The sequence below is a fragment of the Myxine glutinosa genome, chromosome 11, assembly GCF_964187855.1.
Source record: "Myxine glutinosa chromosome 11, kmMyxGlut1.1, whole genome shotgun sequence".
In the NCBI taxonomy this organism is placed as follows: domain Eukaryota; kingdom Metazoa; phylum Chordata; class Myxini; order Myxiniformes; family Myxinidae; genus Myxine; species Myxine glutinosa.
In genome coordinates this window covers 30,969,088-30,992,673 of record NC_136271.1, presented here as the reverse complement: position 1 = coordinate 30,992,673, position 23,586 = coordinate 30,969,088, and the positions used below count along the sequence as shown (strand labels likewise).

General features: G+C 49.8%; 1 protein-coding gene across 2 annotated transcripts in view; it reads left to right on the top strand.

Annotated features, from left to right (window-relative positions):
- Window positions 1–21,398, top strand: part of PHF20L1 (PHD finger protein 20 like 1) — a 120,040-nt gene extending 98,642 nt beyond the window's left edge. For both annotated transcript variants that reach the window (XM_078786517.1, XM_068130412.2), the window contains exons 15-17: window positions 2,428–2,734; window positions 20,146–20,494; window positions 21,024–21,398. In XM_078786517.1, the coding sequence (XP_078642643.1) occupies window positions 2,428–2,734; window positions 20,146–20,494; window positions 21,024–21,151 (784 nt within the window). In that variant the 3' untranslated portion in view covers window positions 21,152–21,398. The remainder of the gene's footprint in view (window positions 1–2,427; window positions 2,735–20,145; window positions 20,495–21,023) is intronic.
- The last annotated feature ends 2,188 nt before the right edge of the window (window positions 21,399–23,586 follow it).

The following is a 23,586-nucleotide window of genomic DNA, read 5'->3' as shown; positions in this document are numbered from 1 at the left end:
ATATCCCCCCCCTCTATTTACATGAAATGGTTTGGTCCATTCGCAACGCCAAAGCGAACGGCGAACGGCTTGCGAGTACAGTGACAATCCCCCCCCTCTATTTACATGAATGGTTTGGTCCATTCGCAACGACCACAGAACCCCCCCCCTCTATTTACATGCAATGGTTTGGTCCATTCGCAACGCCAAAGCGAACGGCGAACGGCTTGCGAGTACAGTGACAATCCCCCCCCTCTATTTACATGAATGGTTTGGTCCATTCGCAACGACCACAGAACCCCCCCCTCTATTTACATGCAATGGTTTGGTCCAAAGCGAACGGCTTCCGGAGTTTGGTAAAGAAATCGCCATCGCGTGCACAAACGCGCAGGAAAGCGAATGAATCGCAAATTCGTTTTTATTAGTTTTAAAACGTAGTTTAACGCCAACATAGTTTGCAAACGTGAAATAAATGAATACGCTCTCAAATGTGCCATCCGAGGCAGAGTGTGTCCGCCACGTTCGGCACACGCGATCGTTCGCTGCTCTCTGATTGGTTGAATCGTTTTTTGGACATAGCTCGGTAAGTAATTGTCCGATTAATATGAAACCTTGAAAAGGCACATCCTCGGGTCCCCAGCAATATACCTGGCAAGTTAAAAGTATATCGGACCCGTGGTTGTCGAGAAACAGCGGTCACAGACAAACGTACAGACAGAGATTACTGGAATTATAGATAGATAATGGCAAAACGAAATCTTGATTCTGCTTTTCATATTGAAGAGCAGGGCTCTTGCTTGAGACGGACGAAGTGATGGGCAAGGCACAAACTCATCCGAGAAGATATTTATTGTAAAAACCAACTAGGGAACTCTCTAAAAAAGCCCGTTTATCGGGCTGCATATATATCACAACCAGAAAGCACAACCGAAACCGAAAGCCACGCCTCTCAGGCGAGGCGCACTTTGGTGGTCACATGACCGACCGACAGGTGCAAAGGATTATAACCCCACGCGCGGCACGCTTTGGTGGTCACGTGACCGGCCACCCCGGCGCCGTGGCTTGCCCGCCGGTTACGTCACCGGCTGGAGCAAGGAGATTCTGTTGCTGGTCTCGCTTGGGGGACCCATGGGTCACTACACATGCCCCCCCAGAATGGACTTGATCCAGGAAGGTCAACCTGAGGGGGGTCTGGATGACCCGACCGAAACGACCCCTGGCCAGTCGCGGGGGGGGGGGGGGGGGTTCCGGTGTGGTGGCGGGTGGTCGGACGGGGGGTGCAGTGGACGGGGGGCGGCCGAGGGGCCGGGCAAGTCCTCGGGGGAGGCTGCCGAGGTTTCTCGCGGGCCTCCCGAGGTTGCAGTTCGCGGGTGCAGTGCCGAGAAGGCTCGAGCGGTGCACGCGAAAAGCGGGTGAGCCAACCGAGGGGCTGGTCAAGGCCTCGGGGGAGGCTGCCGAGGTTCCTCGCGGGCCTCCCGAGGTTGCAGTTCGCGGGTGCAGTGCCGAGAAGGCTCGAGCTGTGCACGCGAAAAGCGGGTGAGCCAACCGAGGGGCTGGTCAAGGCCTCGGGGGAGGCTGCCGAGGTTCCTCGCGGGCCTCCCGAGGATGCAGGGTCGGAGAAGTAGTTGCTGTTGTAGTTGTAGTGGCGCGAGGGTGACGAAGCGGCCGTGTCGCTAACGTCAGCGCGCGCGAATGTGACGAAGCAGCCGTTCCGTCAACGTCAGTGCGCGCGAATGGTCTTGGAATAGGTTCGCCCCTCCGGTCGTAGAGGAGGAGCCGAGCGCGGTGCGCGAACCTCATAGTCATGGCCGTCGTCGTTACCGAAACTCCGGCATGTCGAAACCGCGGTCGAAACTGCGCCCGAAGCCGTGCGGGAGAAGCCGGCGTCACCAGCCTAGGTGGCTTCCCTGGCTAGGGTGCGCTTGCCGTGTCCGTTCACAGCCACCGCATCCGTGCGGGGGCAGTCGGGATCATGTCGGGGTCACCAGTGAAGAGCAGGGCTCTTGCTTGAGACGGCCGAAGTGATGGGCAAGGCACAAACTCGTCCGAGAAGATATTTATTGTAAAAACCAACTCAGGAACTCTCTAAAAATAGCCCGTTTATCGGGCTGCATATATATCACAACCAGAAAGCACAACCGAAACCGAAAGCCACGCCTCTCAGGCGAGGCGCACTTTGGTGGTCACGTGACCGACAGGTGCAAAGGATTATAACCGCACGCGCGGCACGCTTTGGTGGTCACTTGACCGGCCACCCCGGCGCCGTGGCTTGCCCACCGGTTACGTCATCGGCTGGAGCAAGGAGATTCTGTTGCTGGTCTCGCTTGGGGGACCCATGGGTCGCTACAATATCGTTTTATTCTTGAAGTGTTGTATATGACTTTCCTGCAATTTCGAGAAACTAAACTGACAATTCATTATTACTTTTGTTTTCATTGCCCTTCAAAGTACCGAAAACCATCCTGATTTGAAGCTCTGGACATCCCCTTGGACATTATCGCCTTCCATCTCGAATCCTGAACTCCTCGAGCTGCCAGTTGATTCGGTGGTCAGAGGTTTCCACGCATTGGACCTACCTTATCGAGTGCAGAGTGAGAGCGAGTACATCCGAAATGAACATTGCTACCAGAAACCGGTGGATACTGGCTTGCTTCCCGAGAGCCGCAGACTGTGGCTGCAGCAGTTTTGCACCGGCGGGAACTATTCTTGGTGCCAAGAGGAGGAAAGAGCAGCCCCATATGCTTCACACAATCAGGTTTGTTTTGGGGGAAATGTAAAACGATTTTTTTTTATTTTAGACTCCATGGAGAAACTTGTGCATACATTGTTTTAATGGGCAGAAGTATTGATTAACAATGGTGCATTTAATACGTATGGCAAGGGCATGAAGGGACTAATCCTACGACCAAATTGATGTACTCGACTACTAGAGGAAGCTGCGTTTCAAAGCTTGAGACTCGGCATCGTGAGCAGTGTCAAACCAATCCACCAAACAGATATGCTCAACTAAAATTCCTGTGTAAGAGTAATAGAGAGAGGAACTGATTAAATTTGCCCTTGAAAAGAGATGTCAAAGGTCATGTGCCCTTTGAAAATTGTTTTGCAGACCAGAACTTGAGTTTGAAGCATCTGATGGTCTCTCTCTTCTATTCATCTTTCTTCCTTTTCTCTCTTGGTTTCTCTCCATATCCATCGATGCATTCATGGCAAATTCTATTTTTATGCCTCCGCCCGCGAAGGTTGCCGGAGGCATTATGTTTTCAGGTTGTCCGTCCGTCCGTCCGTCCGTCCGTACGGGCTAAACCTAATTTTTCTCAGCAACCACATGTCCAATTGAGACAAAACTTTCAGGGTAGGAGTGACACCCATGTAGAATGTTTTTATGATAATTGTGATGTCATAGGTCACGTGATATTGCAGCCATCTTGGATTAAACGCAAATAATTAAAAAAATATTTCTTGAAAACCGCTGAATGGAAAAATTTGAAACTTGGCACATTGTCAAGTACTCCCAATTGGGAACAAAAGCATGATAATGATGACATCATAGGTGAAGTGGTATACCAGCCAAAAATGTTTTAATCAAATTCCTATTTAATTATTTTTCCATTATTTAATTAATTTCATTATTAATCATTTATTACTTTTCTTTCTCTTCTGTGCAATATCTCAGGCACCTGTTGAGCTAGGAAGCTGATAATCTGACACCACAGTGACCAAGTGATGTGTCTATAAAGGATATTTTTGATTAATGTATTAATCGATTTTTTTCTTTTTTTTGATTAATGACTTATTTAATTATCTTTCAAAAAGTTACAGCTTCAGATGAAACACCGGTGGTTGAGGTATGCTCTTAACCAATTGATTAAGAAATTATTTTAATTATGTAATTAATCAATCAATTATTGCACACCTCTCCTTCCCAATACCGTCTCTATGTGCTGCATGGTCCGGCACCCCGGCAATACTGCGCTGGAGGATATTTATTTATTCGGCATGGGGGCGGTGTACTTTGAGTGTATCTGTACTTGTTATTATTATTTTTTATTAATGTATAACGTATAAAAAATATTTATATGCAGATATTGTCCATGATGAGGAAGTTATACAGGAAATAATTCCTGGTGATGCATTCTGGATAAAACCAAAATGTTCACTAACATGATCATGTATGTTGTGGAACAGAGGTGCAGCATGTAATTCCTTGTGAAGAACATCAAACTACCTGAAAATCACATGAGACCATCTGCGCAGTTTGGTGATGCATGTCTTTCGCTTGATTGTTTGTTTAAATGGTGCAGGGAGTTCAACAATGACCATGGATTGATGAGTGACGCTGAGCGTTCTCACCTGCAACTGACTGACGCCACTCGAGCAAACATTAAATGTGCAGAATGGCTCATTTTGGAGAATTGCCAGATTATGATGCATGAAATTGGAAAATAATTGATTGGAAGTGTGGAAGCAGTTGTTCGTTCTCACTTGCAAATCAATAGTGCGAGTTTACCAAAATTACCTCATGTTTCGTGAAAGGCAACATCTTGAGCCGTTGTTGAAACAGAACTCTTGGAATGTTATCCGAGGAAAGATTATTTATTGAAGAAGAATGTGACACGTCATTCAACATGGGTCCATCATTTTGTGCTCGTCGAAGCAAGCGAGCACAGAGTGAAAGCTTTCTTGGTCTCCAACACCATTAAAAATTCAATGTTTTGCCATAAGCCGGAAACTCAGAGCAATAGTATTTTGGGAACTTAATGGTTTAATAAATTTGGAATTGAATGTGACAAAAAATATCGAATAACTGGACTACAGCGACCTGTTATAAATGCAATTAAGTCAAACTATCAAGACACAGACTATGGCCGAATATGCTATCTCATGGCATGATATTTTCTCTCCTAAATTCTCTGACTCTCTCTCTATCTCTATCTCTATCTCTATCTCCCACTCTCCCTCTTTCACCCTCTCTCCGAAAGGACCATACGGCAAACCATCCCATCTATTTTCTCATCAACCCTCTCAAAGAAGTTCAGTCACTCAAATTCTTGGGTCTCATTCTCAGCCATGATCTTTCTTGGGCAAGCCACGTCTCAAAGTTAGCTTCTAAAGCCATACACCGACTGGGCATCCTCCTTCATGCAGAGTCCTTCCTTGCCACACCTGAACTTCTATCCACCTATAAGGCCTTCATCCACAGCTTCGTGGAGTAATGCTCTACCCTCTGGGCTGGCACCCCTTCCGTACACCTTGCTCAGCTTGATGCCGTGGAAACCAAGGCCTTCTAGATCATTGGAATCTCCTGCAATGAAGGTGAGTCTATGGACCTTTCACTTTGCCTTCACTGACAGGTTGGTGGTCTCTGCCTTCTTCCCCCTCCTTTCTGGTCTTTCACCCCTTGCCCTCCCTCTGCTTTGTCCCCCTCCCCCACCCCCACCCCCCAAGGTATCTGCAGGATGCACATGGCCCACCAGCCCCCTTCTTGTGAAACTCCCAAAATACAGGCACTGCTCACCTCACTCAATCATTTCTGTTTTCTCCCACATGTGGAACCAACTTGCATGCTCTCTTCAATGTCATTCTTCCCTCCAGGTCTTCAAGACTCCTCAACCTTACCCTTGCATCCCTTGTTGTCCACCTCAATCTTGGCCCTGCTGTTGGCATTCCCCCTTCTCTTTCTACTGCTCCTTTTGTTCTGTTGCGTTATACTCCATTCTATGTTCTATGTCTTCCGCGAGCCTCAACTTTGTACAAAACTTAAATTGAACCACTACTACTCTAGTGGCGAAGTGATGAGAAGTTCTCAATCATCCTCCATATTGTACAGACTTGTCACTTTGTGACTTACTATTATTCACAGATGTAAATGAGGTGCTCCCTCATGGAGGGTTGAAATATTTGTGGGGCTTGGGAACAATGGAATACCTTGGAGTAGGTTGATGCTGTGGAAACTAAGGCCTTCAGTTTCATCCACTCCATTGTACTTGGTTTCCCTTGAATACATTTTTTACAGCAACCTTGGCTCACCCTCTCAGTTGGTAATTAGACACCTTTACTCATTTTACTACCCGAGATCTTGGTAACTGTGACAACTGGTGAGGGATAACACTACTTCAATCCCCAGCAAGGTCTTCTGTAGGATACTCCTCAACAGAATCGACAAGGTTATTGATATCAAGTTGAGACAGGAGCAAGCAGGATTCAGAGCAGGAAGAGGGTGCATCGACCAAATCTTTGCACGACTTAACATCACTAAACAATGCTTGGAATTGAATACACCTCTTTATATCAACTTCATTGACTTCATGAAGACATTCGATAATGTACATAGAGCGAGCCTGTGGAAGGTACTGAGATCTTATGGAATTCCGTAGAAGATGATCACTCTAATAAGCAAATTAGATGAACACTTTGAATGCAGTGTCATCATGAACCACTCCTTATCAGAGTGGTTCCCGGTCGAGTCTGGAGTTCGCCAAGGTTGGATTATAATCACCTATTCTCTTCTGATTACTATTAACTGGATCACGAGGAACGCCACATCAAATAGACCTCGAGGCACCCAGTGGACTCTTTCCACCCAACTTGAAGATCTGGACTTTGCTGATGATTTAGCTGTTTTGTCATGAAGGAACACCCGTTTGCAAGAAAAAACTGACAGGCTAGTGAGCTTCACCAGAAGGACAGGTCTTAATATTAATACCACAAAGACCAAGGTGATGAATATCAACACCGCACCTTCTGCACCCATTACTTTAAACGGAGAAGCCCTAGAGGCTGTGGATGAGTTTACATACCTTGGCAGTTTCATCAGCAAAGACAATGGAGCCAAGAAAGACATCAACAGACACGACTTTGATGTTAAGGTGGGCCGAGCGGAATGGCCGTCGTGTCCGCACAAATTACCCGATTGTACCCGAACGTTGACGAAGCCGCGCCACGCTGGATCAATAAGGAAATAGAAGACACACGGCTGGATTATAATGACATACGACACCAATGTTTCAATTCTCAAGACCTCCGGAGGAGATTATATTCGTACGGAAAGGTTAGATTACAGGGACGAGAGGCACATCATAGAAAGACAGGCACTTAGACACACTCTTATATTAACCCTAGACAGACGACAGGTAAACGGGACAACGGCTGACTCACACGGGGGTTGATGGCAGGAAAGCGGGTATCGATGGCTCAAGGTGCACTCTTGGCTCAAAGCAGGGTCGACCCGGTCCGGTCCAGAGATGCGGAAGGTTGCACAGCGCTCGAGGTGGTAACGTTCTTTCACAGGCGGGTTCTCTTCCTCTCAGCGGTCGTAGGCAACGTTCTTTCTCCAGCTGGGGGCGCATCTCTCGTCCCATACCCTCCGGACCAGCCATACACCTCACTCTTGGCCTCTCACGAACATCCGGGTCTATCTCGACCCCCAAGCTTATTAAATCACCTGGCGCATCATACGCACGACCATATTGGTCACCACTTACACCGGGTCCTCTTTCTCTTCGCTTCTCCTCCATCACCTGCGAATCCCTCATCCGGTTAATGAGCACATCATCACGATCCAAACACAGACTTTGGACCAATTCTTTTATCTCCTCTTTTATCTCTTTGTTATCCCCTCTCCGTCGCTTCTTAATTTCGCTCACCCCTTCTTCCACTTCTTCTAATTTGTGCCTCACCTCTTTTATTCCCCGGTACGTCTCCTCAAGCTCGTCCTCCAAGGCTACCTTGACCGTTTCCATGTGCGTCCTCACCTGCCGGTCCTTCGTCTCCATTACCTCTATCACCTCGTCCAACCTCGTTGTCAGTCCCTCACGTACTATCTGACATTCCCTCTTTGTCGCTATTAAGTCGTTTTTTATGTCGTTTTGTGTCGCTTTTAAACCTCCTAATACCGCTGAACCTGCTCCGTTAGTTCTTTTTGTCCCTCCGTCAGCTGTTCCACCTCCTGCGTCAGGACCTCTATGCCCCCTTGTAACTTTACAGTCCGAGCGGTTTTATGGTATGACCACGTCTGCACAAGTTACCCGATTGTGCCCGAACGTTGACTAGTCGCGCGATGCTGGCTCAATAAGAAAAAGAAGACACCCGGCTGGATTACAATAACACAATACGACACCAATGTTTCAATTCTCAAGACCTCCGGAGGAGATTATATTCGTACGGAAAGGTCAGATTACAGGGGCTAGAGGTATAATCACAGAAAGACAGGCACTTAGACACACTCTTATATTAACCCCGGACAGACGACAGACAAACGGGACAACGGCTGACTCACACGGGGGTTGATGACAGGAAAGCGGGTATCGATGGCTCCAGGTCCTCCTGGGCTCGGGGCAGGGTACAGTACGGTCCGGTCCGGTCCAAAGATGCGGGGAGGTATCGTCGCGCTGGGGGTGGCGGTGGCTTCTCTCTCCAAGCTGAGGCGCATCTGTCGTCACATCCGGCGCGGGGCCGCGTATATCCGGCGGGGAGTGACACGCCCTCGGCTCGTTAGCTCTGCCCCAGATGGAATCGGCACGTTGCTTCTCATTGGGTGCGTGGGGGGGTTACTGGCTCCGCCCCTGACGAGGAGCTGACAGCCAGCCCCTTCGGGGTAACGCCGTGGAGCGCATGGTCATGGCGGGTAACCGAGCCGGTGTGAGGACGCACACTCCCCGCCCCTCTGTTGTTGTAGTCGTAGTTGTAGTTGTAATTGTTGTTGTAGTTGTTGTTTGGGGAAGAAGATGGGAGGAGGTATGGGAAAGGTCCTAAACTCACTACTGATGCCATATAATCACATTCTGGTGCAACGAAGAGTCATAATTAATGGAAACGAGGCCTTAACTGACATAGATTAAGAATAACTAGGAAGATGTCCGAAAGTTGTCTACGTGTGGTGCGGTGGACCTGGGCACGACATTTAATGGGGGAATAAGGGGAAGGTCGGCTCTACTGATTGTTATTTACATGCAATGGGACTAGGGAATGGGGGATTGGGGAAAGTTGGGGAGTATTGGAGAAAATAGGGGAATATTTACAAGCGGATATGGAGGCCAAATTCCATATTCGCAACATTGCACCCTTCTCTACCCTCGGGGCGTCCCGACCCGATAAATTTTTACCTACTTTAGTGTGGCACGCAATGTAGTTCCCTCTACTATTAACTCTACCCTGAGTGCGACAGTTTTACAGATATTCACAAATGAGTAAATATGTCCCCCTGCGACGTTGCACCCTTCTCCTCACAGAAACACACCCACAGGATAACCGAATCCGGAAAGAATTCTCAAACTAAACATACAGCCGGTAGGGAGCATTATTTACAAGATTACGCTGATATCTACACTACGATCCAGGACCTGTTTTTGGAGGAACACATGCAGATGTTATGCATAGAGAGAGCGCGCTTGCCAGCATCGATACACCAACCCACGAGTGCTCTGTGGCCGACGGCCTTTAATAACGTGCAGAGCACCCTTCCCAAGCATCAAAAGCACCACCCCACCACCAATCGGTGCAGTCACCATTGTTCAATGATTAAAAATAAATGCGACAACCCCTAACCCTGCAGGTGTCTCTTGCTCTTCGTGTGGCCTTCAGTGGTGTTAATTAACAGTGGTTCACCTTTATGGCATAGGTGCCACGTTGACCCATAGGTCCATCCCCGGGTGGTGCTTGGCCGCAAACGAACTGCGGTGCATTGTGGGTGGCCACAAACATTGCGGTCCATATGGTGTATCGATCCCGGCAGCAAACAGCGAAAGTGCAGGCCCACAACTGCGCAGCCAGCACCTCTCTCTCCTCTCTCTCTACCCCAAAGCCAGATCCTCGGAGGTGGGAGACAAAAGAAGAAACAAGTGAGTAAGGTGGTAAGGGCGCAAAAGTGCACGCAATATAAGGTAATGCACACTGGGGGCACATGGGAACCAGGTGAGACAGGTACGTTCCTATCGTACGCCCCCCCCCCCACCAGGTAACCTACATGGCCCCTCCCTTACCCCTTACTGTATCCACACAACACAACACTACCCATAAACATCTACTTTACAAATCAACAAACATCCCTACTGTCTTCCCCGTTCCTCCCATAAACCAAATTCGTCTTCTCTCCCTCCTAACCAATCAAATTTGCCATTTTCAACTCTCATCAAAATTTGCCATCTCCAACTGCACATCAAAATTTGCCATTACCAATTCATCATCAGTCCCTCCTAGGGAGGGAGAGATGGAATCACCCCAATGTCTCATCCACGTCGTGATGCGTCTCACAAATCCACACAGCAATCTCATTTCCTGCAACAAACAAAGAAAACACAGGTGTGGAGTCATCATCATCACCACAGGTAAGTGGCTGCGTATGGTGCGACAGGTTCATCAATCCTAACTATCTCCTAAATGACTAACAACTTTACACTACCCGGGGTCTTTCTCCGGCCAAACCATTGGCCCTCTTACACTATGGGTTCTAAAAACCAATTCCCATTGGCCAAACTGTGGTGCTTTTCAATTTGGGGTCTCACTCCCCCGATTCATCTCCCGGTGCCCTCGCACAATTTCTGGGCTGTGGCGTGTACCTCTCCCAGTGGGTCTACCCACCTGCACACCTCCACCACTGCAGTTGCCTCCGAGCTTACCTGCTCCTTACCCTAACCTAACTACCTGGGGAAGGCCCTTTGGCTCTCTCCCCACTCGGTGCCCTCTCTGGCACTGGGCTGCCCGATCCACACCCGGGATCCTCAGGCACCCACTCACAACTACCGGCTCCCAGAGCCCACCTGCGGCCTCACCTGGCCGACATCCTCACAGTGGTGGAGTGCCCAACCAACTACACACACTAACAGGCTACACGCCCAGCCATTTCCACAACACTAATGCACCCATTCACAACACCATTCTGCAACCGCACCACAAATGCCAATATCCAACCACAATTTACCTGCACCCTCTACCTAACACTTACACTACCCGCCCCGGGTGCTCGTGAAAGGGGTCCACTCTTCCCCCATCCACACCTTCGCACCATGCACACCACTCCGTACCACTCACTCCAACTCTCTCCACACACCTGTACCTGCACACCTGTGCTCTCACACCTGGTGCCACCTGCACCCTTCTCTCCCCAAGCGCATTCGCGCTGATCCACACACTCACTACTCATACACTGCTCCACACACCTGTCCAGTTGCACACCTGTGCAATCACACCTGTTCAATTCTCACACACACACGGCATCATCTCAGCTAACTACTCCCTTCTGAAACTTGCGCTTCCCAGTCGTCCCTTTAACTATTGCGCTCCCTCGTCATTATAATCCACACTAATCTACCTGCGTCCCCACTACAGGTATCAGTCACTAACTAACCTTAACGTTACCTACTGTCATCTTCGCTAGATCCCTACACACAATATCCTAACCCACCCGGGCTAGTTTTCACTGCCATACACCCCATAAGCTATAGCTCCTTTGCCCCCACCATGGGAAGGGTGGCAGGGATGCCACCCTCTCCCACCGGGCCTATCGCTCCTCAATCCCCCAGTCCTCTGGCACTAATAAGCCCCCCCTTATTCAGAGGTACTGGGTCCCGCCTCGGCATCTAAAGCCGAGGCAATCCACGGGGGCGCCTGCTCGCCGGTGTAAGGTCTTATCCGGTCGGCGTGGACGATCCGAGGGAGGGCTCGTGGCCCCATTTTGATCTTAAAGACCACGTCACAGATTTGCGACAGGACGACTCCTGGGCCTTGCCAGGGGGAGGTGAGTTTTGGGCACCTTCCCTTCCGCCTCCGGGGATTAAAGAACCAAATCTTCATCCCCGGAGCGTATTGACTCCCCTGGCTCCGGTCGTCGTACCTGCGCTTCATCTTTTCCCCCGCCAGATGGAGTTGGCGGCGGGCGAAGGCATGGACTAGCTCCATGCCTTCCTCTAGGTGACGTGCGTACCCCTCCCTCGGCGGGTTAACCACTGTGTCTGGCACGGGACCGCATAGCAAGTCGGCGGGAGCCCGTAACTCCCGCCCATACATAAGCAACGCTGGACTGCATGCGGTGGCCCCGTGCTGGCTGGTTCGGTAGGCCATGAGCAAGTAAGGGAGATGTTCGTCCCAGTCATCCTGACGGGTGGTGGTGAACAGTGCCAGTTGTTGGATTAGAGTTCGATTGAATCTTTCCACCATCCCGTCAGATTGAGGTCTTAAAGGCGTTGTTCTGGTTTTCCGAATTGACAGGAGACTGCACACATCTTTTAGCAATTTGCTCTCAAAATTTCGTCCCTGGTCGGTGTGCAACTCCTGTGGAATCCCATGCCGGCACACAAATCCTTCCACGAAGGCCTGCGCTACCACCCCTGCTTCTTGGTTGGGGAGGGCGTAGGCCTCCGGCCACTTGGTGAAATAGTCCATTACAACGAGGATATACTTATTACCTTGGCGGGTGCGGGGCAGCGGTCCTAGAATATCCATAGCCACCCGCTCAAGGGGGGCCCCCACCTGATGTAATTGAAGGGGGGCCCTCATCCTCCGTGCTGGTCCCTTTTTGGCAGAACAGGCGTCGCATCTCCGACACCAGTCCTGTATGTCGCGCCCCATATTCACCCAATAGAACCTCCGGCGGACCCGAGATATTGTCTTTGTCCTGCCCAAATGGCCGCCGGAGCGGGTACCATGCACCTGTTGCAATATGACGTTCTTGAATTTGTCAGGGACTATCACCAGCCAGGAAGTTCGATCAGAGGGAACCTCCACCCACTTGCGATACAAGATGTTGCCTTTCAATTCCAGGGTCTGCCACTGAGCCCAATATGCCTTTGTTTGTGCCCCGAGGGGGGTGACCTCTTCCCCCTTTGGTCTTTGCCCCAATTTGACCCATTGGAACACCGGCCCCAGAACAGGATCCTCCTGCTGGGCCGTGCTCCAAGCCAACTCTCCAAATTCCTCGTCCGCGGTTAGTGGCAAAATTGGCCCTCTCACCCGGGTTGCCCGGACGACGAGAATCGGGGCGGAATCGCCCAATTGCTCCCTCTCCTCGTGTCTCGCACAAAATTTACAGTTTTCCCCCAGACAAGGACGCCGAGAGAGTGCGTCCGCATTACCATGGGCCTTCCCGGCCCTATGGGCCACATCAAAATCGTACTGCTGCAACTTTTCCAACCACCTTGCAATTTGGCCCTCCGGTTCCTTGAACCGAAGGAGCCATTGCAAGGAGGAATGGTCAGTTCTAACCAAAAATTTCCGCCCGTACAAGTACGGGTGGAAATGGTTCATGGCAGCCAGCATAGCCAATAACTCTTTGCGAGTGACGCAATAATTTCTCTCGGGCCTACTTAAGGCCCGACTATAATAACCAATCACTCTCTCCACGCCCTCCTGTGTCTGAGACAAAACTGCGCCCAATCCTTCCTGGCTCGCATCCGTGTCCAGGGTAAATGTCCCGTCACTAGTGGGGTAAGCTAGAAGGGGTGCGGATGTTAGACACCCCTTCAATTTTTGGAAGGCCTCGTGGCACTCCCGTGTCCAATTAAATCGCGTCCCCTTCTCCGTAAGCCGGTGGAGGGGACGGGCCAACTCCGCAAATTTCGCCACAAAGCGCCGGTAGTAGGAGCAGAGTCCCAAAAATCCCCGCACCTCTTTGATGGTACGTGGTGCGGGCCACTCCTCTACCGCTTTAATTTTGTCTGGGTCTGTTTTTACCCCCTCGCGGCCAATCACGTGACCTAGATAGGCCACCTCTCTTGCAAACAAAGTGCACTTACTCGGGTTCAGCTTCAACCCTGCCTGTCTGAGGCACCCGAACACCTGGTCCAAATTAGCTAGTGCCTGGGGGAACGTTTGGGCATGTACCAGGACGTCATCCAGGTACACCAGGCATGATTGCCATGGCATGCCGCCTAGTACATGCTCCATCAATCTCTCAAAGGTGGCGGGGGCGTTACACAAACCAAACGGCATCACAGTAAACTGATACAGTCCCTTACCTGTGGAAAATGCCGTTTTCTCCTTCCCTGCCCTATCCATCTCCACCTGCCAATACCCACTCTTGAGGTCCAAAGTTGTGAACCAATTTGAGCCCGCAACGGCATCGAGGGTGTCATCAATCCTTGGCAGGGGATATGAGTCCTTGAGTGTCACGTTGTTTAGCTGGCGATAGTCCACGCAGAACCGCGTGGTCCCATCCTTCTTTTTGACCAGCACAACAGGTGACATCCAAGGACTTCCCGAGGGCTCGATCACACCTGCGTCGAGCATTTTTGCAACCTGCTCGTCAGCTTCCGCCCTCTTGCTCCAAGGGAGCCGTCGGGCGGCCTGACGAATAGGCCGGGCCTCACCGGTGTGGATCTGATGTTTCACCAGGCCCGTACGTCCAATATCCTCGGTGGACAGGGAGAAGAGGTCCAAATGGGACCCAACCAGTTTGTGTAAGGCCTCCCTCTGGGTACCTCCCAACTCTACGCTGCTATGATTTACCATCTCGCAAATGGGATCGGGCCAATTCCTACTTGTTATTGAAGGCTCCCCCCGGGGTCGGCTCGGCTGGACGTTCTCGCCCCTCACTGTCGCGACTTCCTCAACTGGGGTGCAGCCAGCTACCCTCGTGCCCCTTACTATAGTGCGTGGTTCTGTACTCATATTTATTACTCGGACGGCCACTACCGGTCCGTCCGTTTTTACAAGGGTGCGGCCCACGATTAAACCCGGTATGGACTGCGCTGCCACCGGTTCGACCAGGCCGCAGGACTCCTGCCATGTTGGGCGAGCTGCCCACCGGGCCGGCACTATCGCCTCGGCCCTTGGGGGGATGGTCACGGCCTCGGAAGCCTCCAGCTCCGCTCTCTCGGCCGTGCTCACTCCCCCTAACGGCAGCTCTTCTACTCCCACCTGCAGGATCCCCCGGCACAAGTCGATTTTACAACCGCTGGCAGTCAACAGGTCCAACCCTATTAAACATGGGTCGCACACCTCCGCCACCCAAACATCTATCTCCCTCCTTACCGACCCTAACTTGAGGGTCACAGAACCACGCCCTATGATCGGGGCCGTTACCCCGGTAGCAAGCTGCAAACTATAATTTTGCAGGCGCTGGATCTTATCCCAGCCACCTGCGCTCGAATCAAGGACCACAGGGCTGATGATCGTGGCGCTAGCTCCTGTGTCCACTACGGCGTCTACCCCCACGCCGGCAATTTTGCATCTAATTGTCAGGCTACCGGTTCCAATTTGGCCACAATAAATGACCTGTCGCGTCAATGAGGGCTCTCCTCCATCCTCTGCTGCCGAACACCGCCCTACGTGCCCGACACCTTCTAGTTTCCCGGGGTCTGGCGGGGGGGTGTCTGGGGTCGGCTAACCCGCTCCCCCCTGGGCGGAGTTGAGGACCTCAACTGCCGGGGATCATCCCGGCGCGCGTTTCGACAGTGCCGCGCCAGGTGACCCAGGCGGTTGCAGGTATAGCACCTCACCTGATAAGGTGCTTGCCTCCGGAATTCCAAATTCCCCCCCCTGTAGGTCCGAATTGGATTACCCGCTCGTGGTCCACCGCGGGCCACCTCCGGGGCCGCCTGCCATGGTCCAGGTCCCGCCAGGCGCTGGTCCACCAGCCTCCGGACCATGCCCGCCAGGTCAGGACCCACGTCGGGGGCGGGTCCCCTAAGGGGTCCGCCCTCCATCGGGGGTCCCACCTGGCGGACCGCCATTGCGAGACGCTCGCCCCCTCGGGCTAGGGGCCTCGCTGCTTCCCAACGGGCCGCAGCGTCAGCCGCCTGGCTCAGAGTCTGCGGGCGCCACATGGCGAGCTGTTGCCGGAGCTCAATATCCGGGAGGGCCTGGATAAAATGGTCCAGCGCCAGGCTTTCCCGGGAATCCGCTGCCATGCTAGCATGTGCGATCCCCACTGCGCGGCGAATGTCGTGGGCAAGTTCCCCGATGGCTTCCTGGGGCTTGCGTTTTCGCAGCGCGAGCTGAGCTTTAACAAGCTCGCTCTGCTGTTCTATGCCGAATCGATTAATTAGGGCGTCGCGGAGGGCTGGCAGGGTGAGAGCACCCGCTGGTAATGCCGTCAGCACCTCCGCCGCCGCGCCGCGCAATGCGGCCACCAGGTGTACTCCACCTTCGTCCTCACCCCAACCGTTGCCCTTACACACACAGTCGAACTGCGCCAGGTACGCGCGTAGATCACTCTTGCCGTCATACGGCGCGAGTGGGACCTTGTGGGACCACCTCATATGTGAGTCGTTGCCCGCCTGCCGGACCCCGTGCGTCGCCCCTTGCGGGGTCAGCGCGGGGCCGAACCGGCCGGGCCCCCACAGTACACTACCCCCAAGGGGCTCTCGTGCCTCCCCGGTCCCTCCAACAACTACCCCTGTTGGTGTTGATGCATGGGTCACACCTCCGCAACCCGCTACCCATTCCATACCACCACCACCACAACCTTGCTCACCCACACCTCGCACCTCTCGTTCCATACCCTCCGGACCAGCCATACACCTCACTCTTGGCCTCTCACGAACATCCGGGTCTATCTCGACCCCCAAGCTTATTAAATCACCTGGCGCATCATACGCACGACCATATTGGTCACCACTTACACCGGGTCCTCTTTCTCTTCGCTTCTCCTCCATCACCTGCGAATCCCTCATCCGGTTAATGAGCACATCATCACGATCCGAACACAGACTCTGGACCAATTCTTTTACCTCCTCTTTTATCTCTTTCTTATCCTCTCTCCGTCGCTTTTTAATTTCGCTCACCCCTTCTTCCACTTCTTCTAATTTTTGCTTCATCTCCTTCATCTCTTCGTGCGCCCCTTTAAGTTCTTCCTCTAACTCCACTTTATTTTTTTCTATGTGCTCCCGCACCTCCCGCTCTTTAACCTCCATTACCTCTACCACCTTGTCCATTTTCCTCGTCAGGTCCTCATGTACCGTCTGACACTCTTTTTTAATTACCCCTACGTCCTTTTTCATCTCCTTCTGTGTCGATTTTAAACCCTCTATTACCGCTGTGTTCTTCTTTACCTGGTCCCCCAACTCCTTTTGTCCCACTGTCAGTTGTTCTACTCCCAGCGTCAACTCCTCTATACCACCTTGCAATTTTACAGTCCCCTTTCTCACCTCTTTCTCCATGCGCTCCTTACAGTGCCTCACCTCCTCGCGCACTCCTCCGACCTCCTCACTCACTCCTCTTCTGATCTCCTCTCCCATCACTTGCATCTCCTGCCCAGATGCCACCCTCATCTGCTCCATTTCCTCCCTGTGAGCATCCAGTTTGGTTTCTACCCCCATTCTGACCCCCTCTATCTGCTGCTCCATTTGTTTAACTTCCCTTTCCGCTTGGTCCCTCATGTCCCTCAATTTGCCTTCCATACTGTTTTCTAACCCCTCTAACCCATTTTTCACTCCCTCTATTTGATTCTCCTGGGCAGCCATTCTATTTTCTACCCCCTCTAACCCATGTCTCACCTCTTTTATCCCATTGTCTAACCCCTCAAAATTTTTGTCTAACTTCTCAAAATTATTGTCTAACTTCTCACCAGTACCCCTCGCTGCGTCCCTCATTACCCCCATTTCGTTTCCCATTACCCCCAATTGCTCATTCTGAGCCTCCATCCGGTTCCCCATTACCCCCAATTGCTCATTCTGAGCCTCCATCCGGTTCCCCATTACCCCCATTTGGTTTCCCAAGTCATTCCTCAGGTCTTCACTTGTCTGGACCATGAGCGCCTTTATTTGTTCCATAAATAGGCCCCAATCCATCGGCGGCGCTGCTACGGTCGCGGGCGCGGTGACCAGCGAGGCGCCATTTTGTGCGTTTGCTACCCCCGCTGTTTCGCTCTCCTCACGTGTCTCAATTTGGTCCTGGACCGACCCTGCTTCACTCTCCCCTACCGGACCCCAGCCGTCTTGATCCGCCATAGCGCGACTTTCAAAATTCGGGTTTTGTAAAACAAAACGAATTTCGGCCGCTCCAAATTTTGACCAAATTTTTTTTTTTTTCTCTATTCATTTTTTTTTTTTTTTAAATTTGGTCGGGCCTCGAATCTCACTCCCAGACACCAATTGTTACAGACGTGGCTTGGATGTTATTTACCGAGCGGTTTTATGGTATGACCACGTCTGCACAAGTTACCCGATTGTGCCCGAACGTTGACTAGTCGCGCGATGCTGGCTCAATAAGAAAAAGAAGACACCCGGCTGGATTACAATAACACAATACGACACCAATGTTTCAATTCTCAAGACCTCCGGAGGAGATTATATTCGTACGGAAAGGTCAGATTACAGGGGCTAGAGGTATAATCACAGAAAGACAGGCACTTAGACACACTCTTATATTAACCCCGGACAGACGACAGACAAACGGGACAACGGCTGACTCACACGGGGGTTGATGACAGGAAAGCGGGTATCGATGGCTCCAGGTCCTCCTGGGCTCGGGGCAGGGTACAGTACGGTCCGGTCCGGTCCAAAGATGCGGGGAGGTATCGTCGCGCTGGGGGTGGCGGTGGCTTCTCTCTCCAAGCTGAGGCGCATCTGTCGTCACATCCGGCGCGGGGCCGCGTATATCCGGCGGGGAGTGACACGCCCTCGGCTCGTTAGCTCCGCCCCAGATGGAATCGGCACGTTGCTTCTCATTGGGTGCGTGGGGGGGTTACTGGCTCCGCCCCTGACGAGGAGCTGACAGCCAGCCCCTTCGGGGTAACGCCGTGGAGCGCATGGTCATGGCGGGTAACCGAGCCGGTGTGAGGACGCACACTCCCCGCCCCTCTGTTGTTGTAGTCGTAGTTGTAGTTGTAATTGTTGTTGTAGTTGTTGTTTGGGGAAGAAGATGGGAGGAGGTATGGGAAAGGTCCTAAACTCACTACTGATGCCATATAATCACATTCTGGTGCAACGAAGAGTCATAATTAATGGAAACGAGGCCTTAACTGACATAGATTAAGAATAACTAGGAAGATGTCCGAAAGTTGTCTACGTGTGGTGCGGTGGACCTGGGCACGACATTTAATGGGGGAATAAGGGGAAGGTCGGCTCTACTGATTGTTATTTACATGCAATGGGACTAGGGAATGGGGGATTGGGGAAAGTTGGGGAGTATTGGAGAAAATAGGGGAATATTTACAAGCGGATATGGAGGCCAAATTCCATATTCGCAACAATATTAATACCACAAAGACCAAGGTGATGAATATCAACACCGCACCTTCTGCACCCATTACTTTAAACGGAGAAGCCCTAGAGGCTGTGGATGAGTTTACATACCTTGGCAGTTTCATCAGCAAAGACAATGGAGCCAAGAAAGACATCAAGGCAAGACTCCGCAAAGCTTGTAATGCATTCGCTCAACTCCATTCTATATGGAAGTCGAAGCAGTACAGCCTGAAGACAAAGATAAGACTTTATAACAGCATTGTCAAGTCTGTTCTTCTTTATAGCTCTGAGTGCTGGCAGGTAATTAAGTCAAATATGAGCAAGGTAGAGTCTTTCCACAATGGATGCCTTTCTTCGGAAAATCTGCCGCATCTTCTGGCCTAATAAGATATCCATCAAAGACTTGAATGAAAAAGCCATTTGCCACAGCATTGCCCTTGGAATTAAGTGTCGCCGCCTTCATTGGCTTGGCCACGTGCTTGGAATATCCCCTGGCCGAATCCCCAATGTTGCTTTGGGATGGACAAGGCCGAGCCAGGAAGGAGGAAACCAGGCAGGCCATAAGCAACTTCTCGTAGGACTACGGTAGCTGATCTGGTGGAGTTGGGTCTATCGTAGTGTGAGGCACAGAATGTAGCTCAGGATAGAGATAAATGGTGAAAGCTTGTAGCAGCCGTATGTCCCATTGGGACAAAGAGGATAAGTAAGTAAGTACCGGTACTCATTTTACCCCAATCACATGGCTTTTGTTAAGGAGCAGCTCGGAGCAAATGTTGGCCGCCTCTCTGTGCTGCCATTCCACTCCTCCCCCACCCAACCACTACTTTTCATTTTAGCGCATTTACTTCCCACCAAGCAGTGTTGCTCTCTGACATTCATTATTCCTGAGATTGAAAGCAAATGAATAAAATTTGCTTACGAGCCAGTGCCATGTTCCAACCGTTTACCAAGTGAGCAGAGTGTTGTTGTTTATTGATTGTGGATATTGTAGGAACCAAACATAACTAGGTGTTGCATTTTGAATTGATTTTACACGCTATTCTTTTTGCAGGAAGCTTACAGAAAAGGCACACCATCTTCTTTGCAAGGTGTTTCAGAATTTGGAACACGGGGGGAACGGTTGATGTCGTCATGCAACACAGATGAGTCAGGTCCTGAGAGACCGGCAAACCAGCTCGATATGTTGATCCTGAAGGGTCTGAAGAAGGAATCGGAGCTTGATAGTCAAGAGGGAGAGTCACGGATGGGGTGCAGCATCTCGGCACAGGAGATTCAACCCAAAGATTCGGGCACGAAAAACCTTCAGGAAAGCATTTGTCAGCAGAATCTTCTTAAGCACATAGAAATGCTACAAGAAATGGTGGCAAGAAGGATGGACTTCATTACAGAGCAGCTCACAGGTAATTACTACTACTTTTCTTTTGTATGCAGTACAAAGCTGTGGGGTAGCGTCATTGGCTGAAGGTGTGGCTGTGCCACTGATGCACCACCCTCTGCAGGTTAGGACAGGAATTCGTAATTTGTTCAGGGTGCCGGTGATAGGTCGTCTACTTTTCGCGAAGGACACAGTGGTGTCCACTCGTGCTACAACTAAGAAGTTAAAATGTATTAAAACACTTGTACCTGTTAAGTTAGTCGAACAATTTCCTTATCATCTGTGTACTAACCAATACTATTAGTTTCATCTGGGTTATCATCTACAGCCAGGAAATTTGGCCAGGGTACCAGTACGCAATACTTACTCATGTAGACAGGACAGCCGGCTTTGCATAGCCATCTGAAGGTCTGCAGACGGGTATACGAGCTGCGCTCCCTGCCAGCACTACATAAAAATAGTTTTCGGTTAAATTTGATCCTGTCGTGGATTGAACCCTGCTCAACGGCAAGAATGGATCGTGTTGACGACCCGTTCTCATGTTGTCTTTTCAGCACTCGAGGAGCTGTTTGGAACAGAGCAGCAAGATGAAGCAGATGTTCTCGGCGTGACCAAGGACACGGTTCGGCAGATGCTGATCGAGCTGCAGAAGGTACAGCAAATTGCAGCGCTTTGCATGTGATTTTGAAGTCTCACTTTGCATTCCCGGTCTTCAGCCACAATGATGCAAAACTGCAACGTTGTGAATTGTCCTGCATCGATTACGATTCATTAAGGATTGACAGTTTAAATATCGTCATGAATCCATGTGAGAGACGTGCAATCATGGATTTATGGTGGCGTTGCCACTTATATTTCCTTGAAAAGGAACAGCTTTCGGCAATGATTTGTTTGGCTGAGTTTTTGAATAAAAGAATATTTTCCTTGTATGTTTATTGATTTATTCAATTATTTTCCCCTTCATGTTGCGGTCTTCGGAGGTAAAATGCAAAATTATGGCGTGTAATCATTATCCAAGTACTTTTGGGTGATGATGCTACAAAATTGGTGAATTCTGAAGGATTCTTGAAAATATTGAAGTAGGTCAGAGATGGGGGTTCGTTTGTTTGTCCGTATGCAGACAAGGCTGCAGGGTAGCATCATTGCCTGGAGTATGGGTGTGCTGCTGATGCAGTGCCGCCTGTACATTAGAGCAGGAGTTTCTAATTTGTTCATGGTGCTGGCAATAGCTCGCCTACTTCTTGCGAAGAACACCATGGTATATTTAACGTCCACCAACAAAGCTGACAGACAGGATGCCCATTTTAACGTCCATCCGAGGCATGGCACACATACATATTGATGAGATACCCTGCCTGTGAAAACCGGGATGACAGTTTATAGCTGGGTTGGTATTCGAAAAGCTTTTGGCAAGTGTGGGTACCTATAGGTCAGACCAGAGGTGGGGTGGGAAAATGTCAAACTACTAATGAGACTATATTGAATTGTATTTGATTTTTCTTTTGCAGAGTTTGTTTTTTTCCAATTGTTAACCAACTTTTCTCACTTGGGTATCCATAGCCATTTAATGTCACTGCACGTGTTAAGGTGTTCCTTAAATAAAATAAGAGACGTCTACCTTTTCCCTCATTGGATTTGGACCAATTATATAGTTTAATTTGATCGCAGATTCGAGAATATCCTTATTAACGGGGTTTTCTTGTAAACATAGTCGAGGCTTGTGGAAGAGCTTGTACATTTCATGGATCAGGATATAACAGCCAAGAACAGGACGCAAAACACGCATGCTGCACTGGGTGGATAAGATGGAGAGGTAAGGAAACTCCAAGGAGGGAAAATTGGAAGGGGGAGGGAGGGATTTGGCTGGGATGGGGTTAACGCAGGTAGAATAGATCATGGTTTTGGATTGTGGACGATCGGAGATGATGGTGAACAGCTGTATTGAAGACCTGGAGGGAATAATGAGATTGAAAAGGATGTGGATGTTGATTCCACAGGTGGGGAAGAAGAGGAACAAATGCGTGGAGGTGAGCAGTTATTCTGGATTTAGGTAGTTTTGTGAGTAGGTCTATTTATTACATATTATTTAAATGTGAGTACATATATTTATTACACTTTATTGAAACGTGAGCACATCTATTAATTACATACTACGGTAACGCAAGTACGTTAATTTATTACTCATTATTGTAACATGCGTACTGTAAAATGGGGGGAATAGGGACAGCAAGGTGAATAGGGACACAAACTGAAAAAAAGTTCGGAAACTTTTTTCACTGAAAATTGATAACCATACTGATTTGTTGATATTTGGGTTGAAAGTGTCTCTTGTTTTTTTAAAAAGCAACTTATAGTCCCTATTAACCCCATATATGGGTTAAATAGGAATAAAAAGGATTTTTATGGCTGTCCCTATTCACCCCGTTTTACGGGTGAATAGGGACAATAGGGACTAATACAAAAAAATAATAATCAAGAAACAATCCTGAGTTTCCAACTTATTGCTAAATTGATAGCTCAGATGGATGCACATAATATGCACCCATAATATAAACCACGGTGCCAATGAAAAGAAATATGGGATAAAAAATTTCCCCAAACTGTCCCTATTTCTTGATTATTATTTTTTTGTATTAGTGACTGTCCCTATTCACCCGTAAAACGGGGTGAATAGGGACAGCCATAAAAATCCTATTTATTCCTATTTAACCCATATATGGGGTTAATAGGGACTATAAGTTGCTTTTTAAAAAAACAAGAGAACACTTTCAACCCAAATATCAACAAATCAGTATGGTTGTCAATTTTCAGCGAAAAAAGTTTCCGAACTTTTTTTCAGTTTGTGTCCCTATTCACCTTGCTGTCCCTATTCACCCCATTTTACGGTATGTCTAGTTACATATTGCAGCATATTAATTCCGTAACACACCAGCACACAAACACCACACAAAAGTCATGGTGAGGGTCTGCAATCTATGATTGCTCTTTTTAGTTAGCTTGGTTCCATAAAGTCCCACAGACCTGCGTCTGTGGGACTTTATGACTCATTGTAGCAGAGGGGATAGGCCCATAGTCACAGAAGTGGCCTCCTGCAAAGGAAGAAGTAAAATAGTAGGG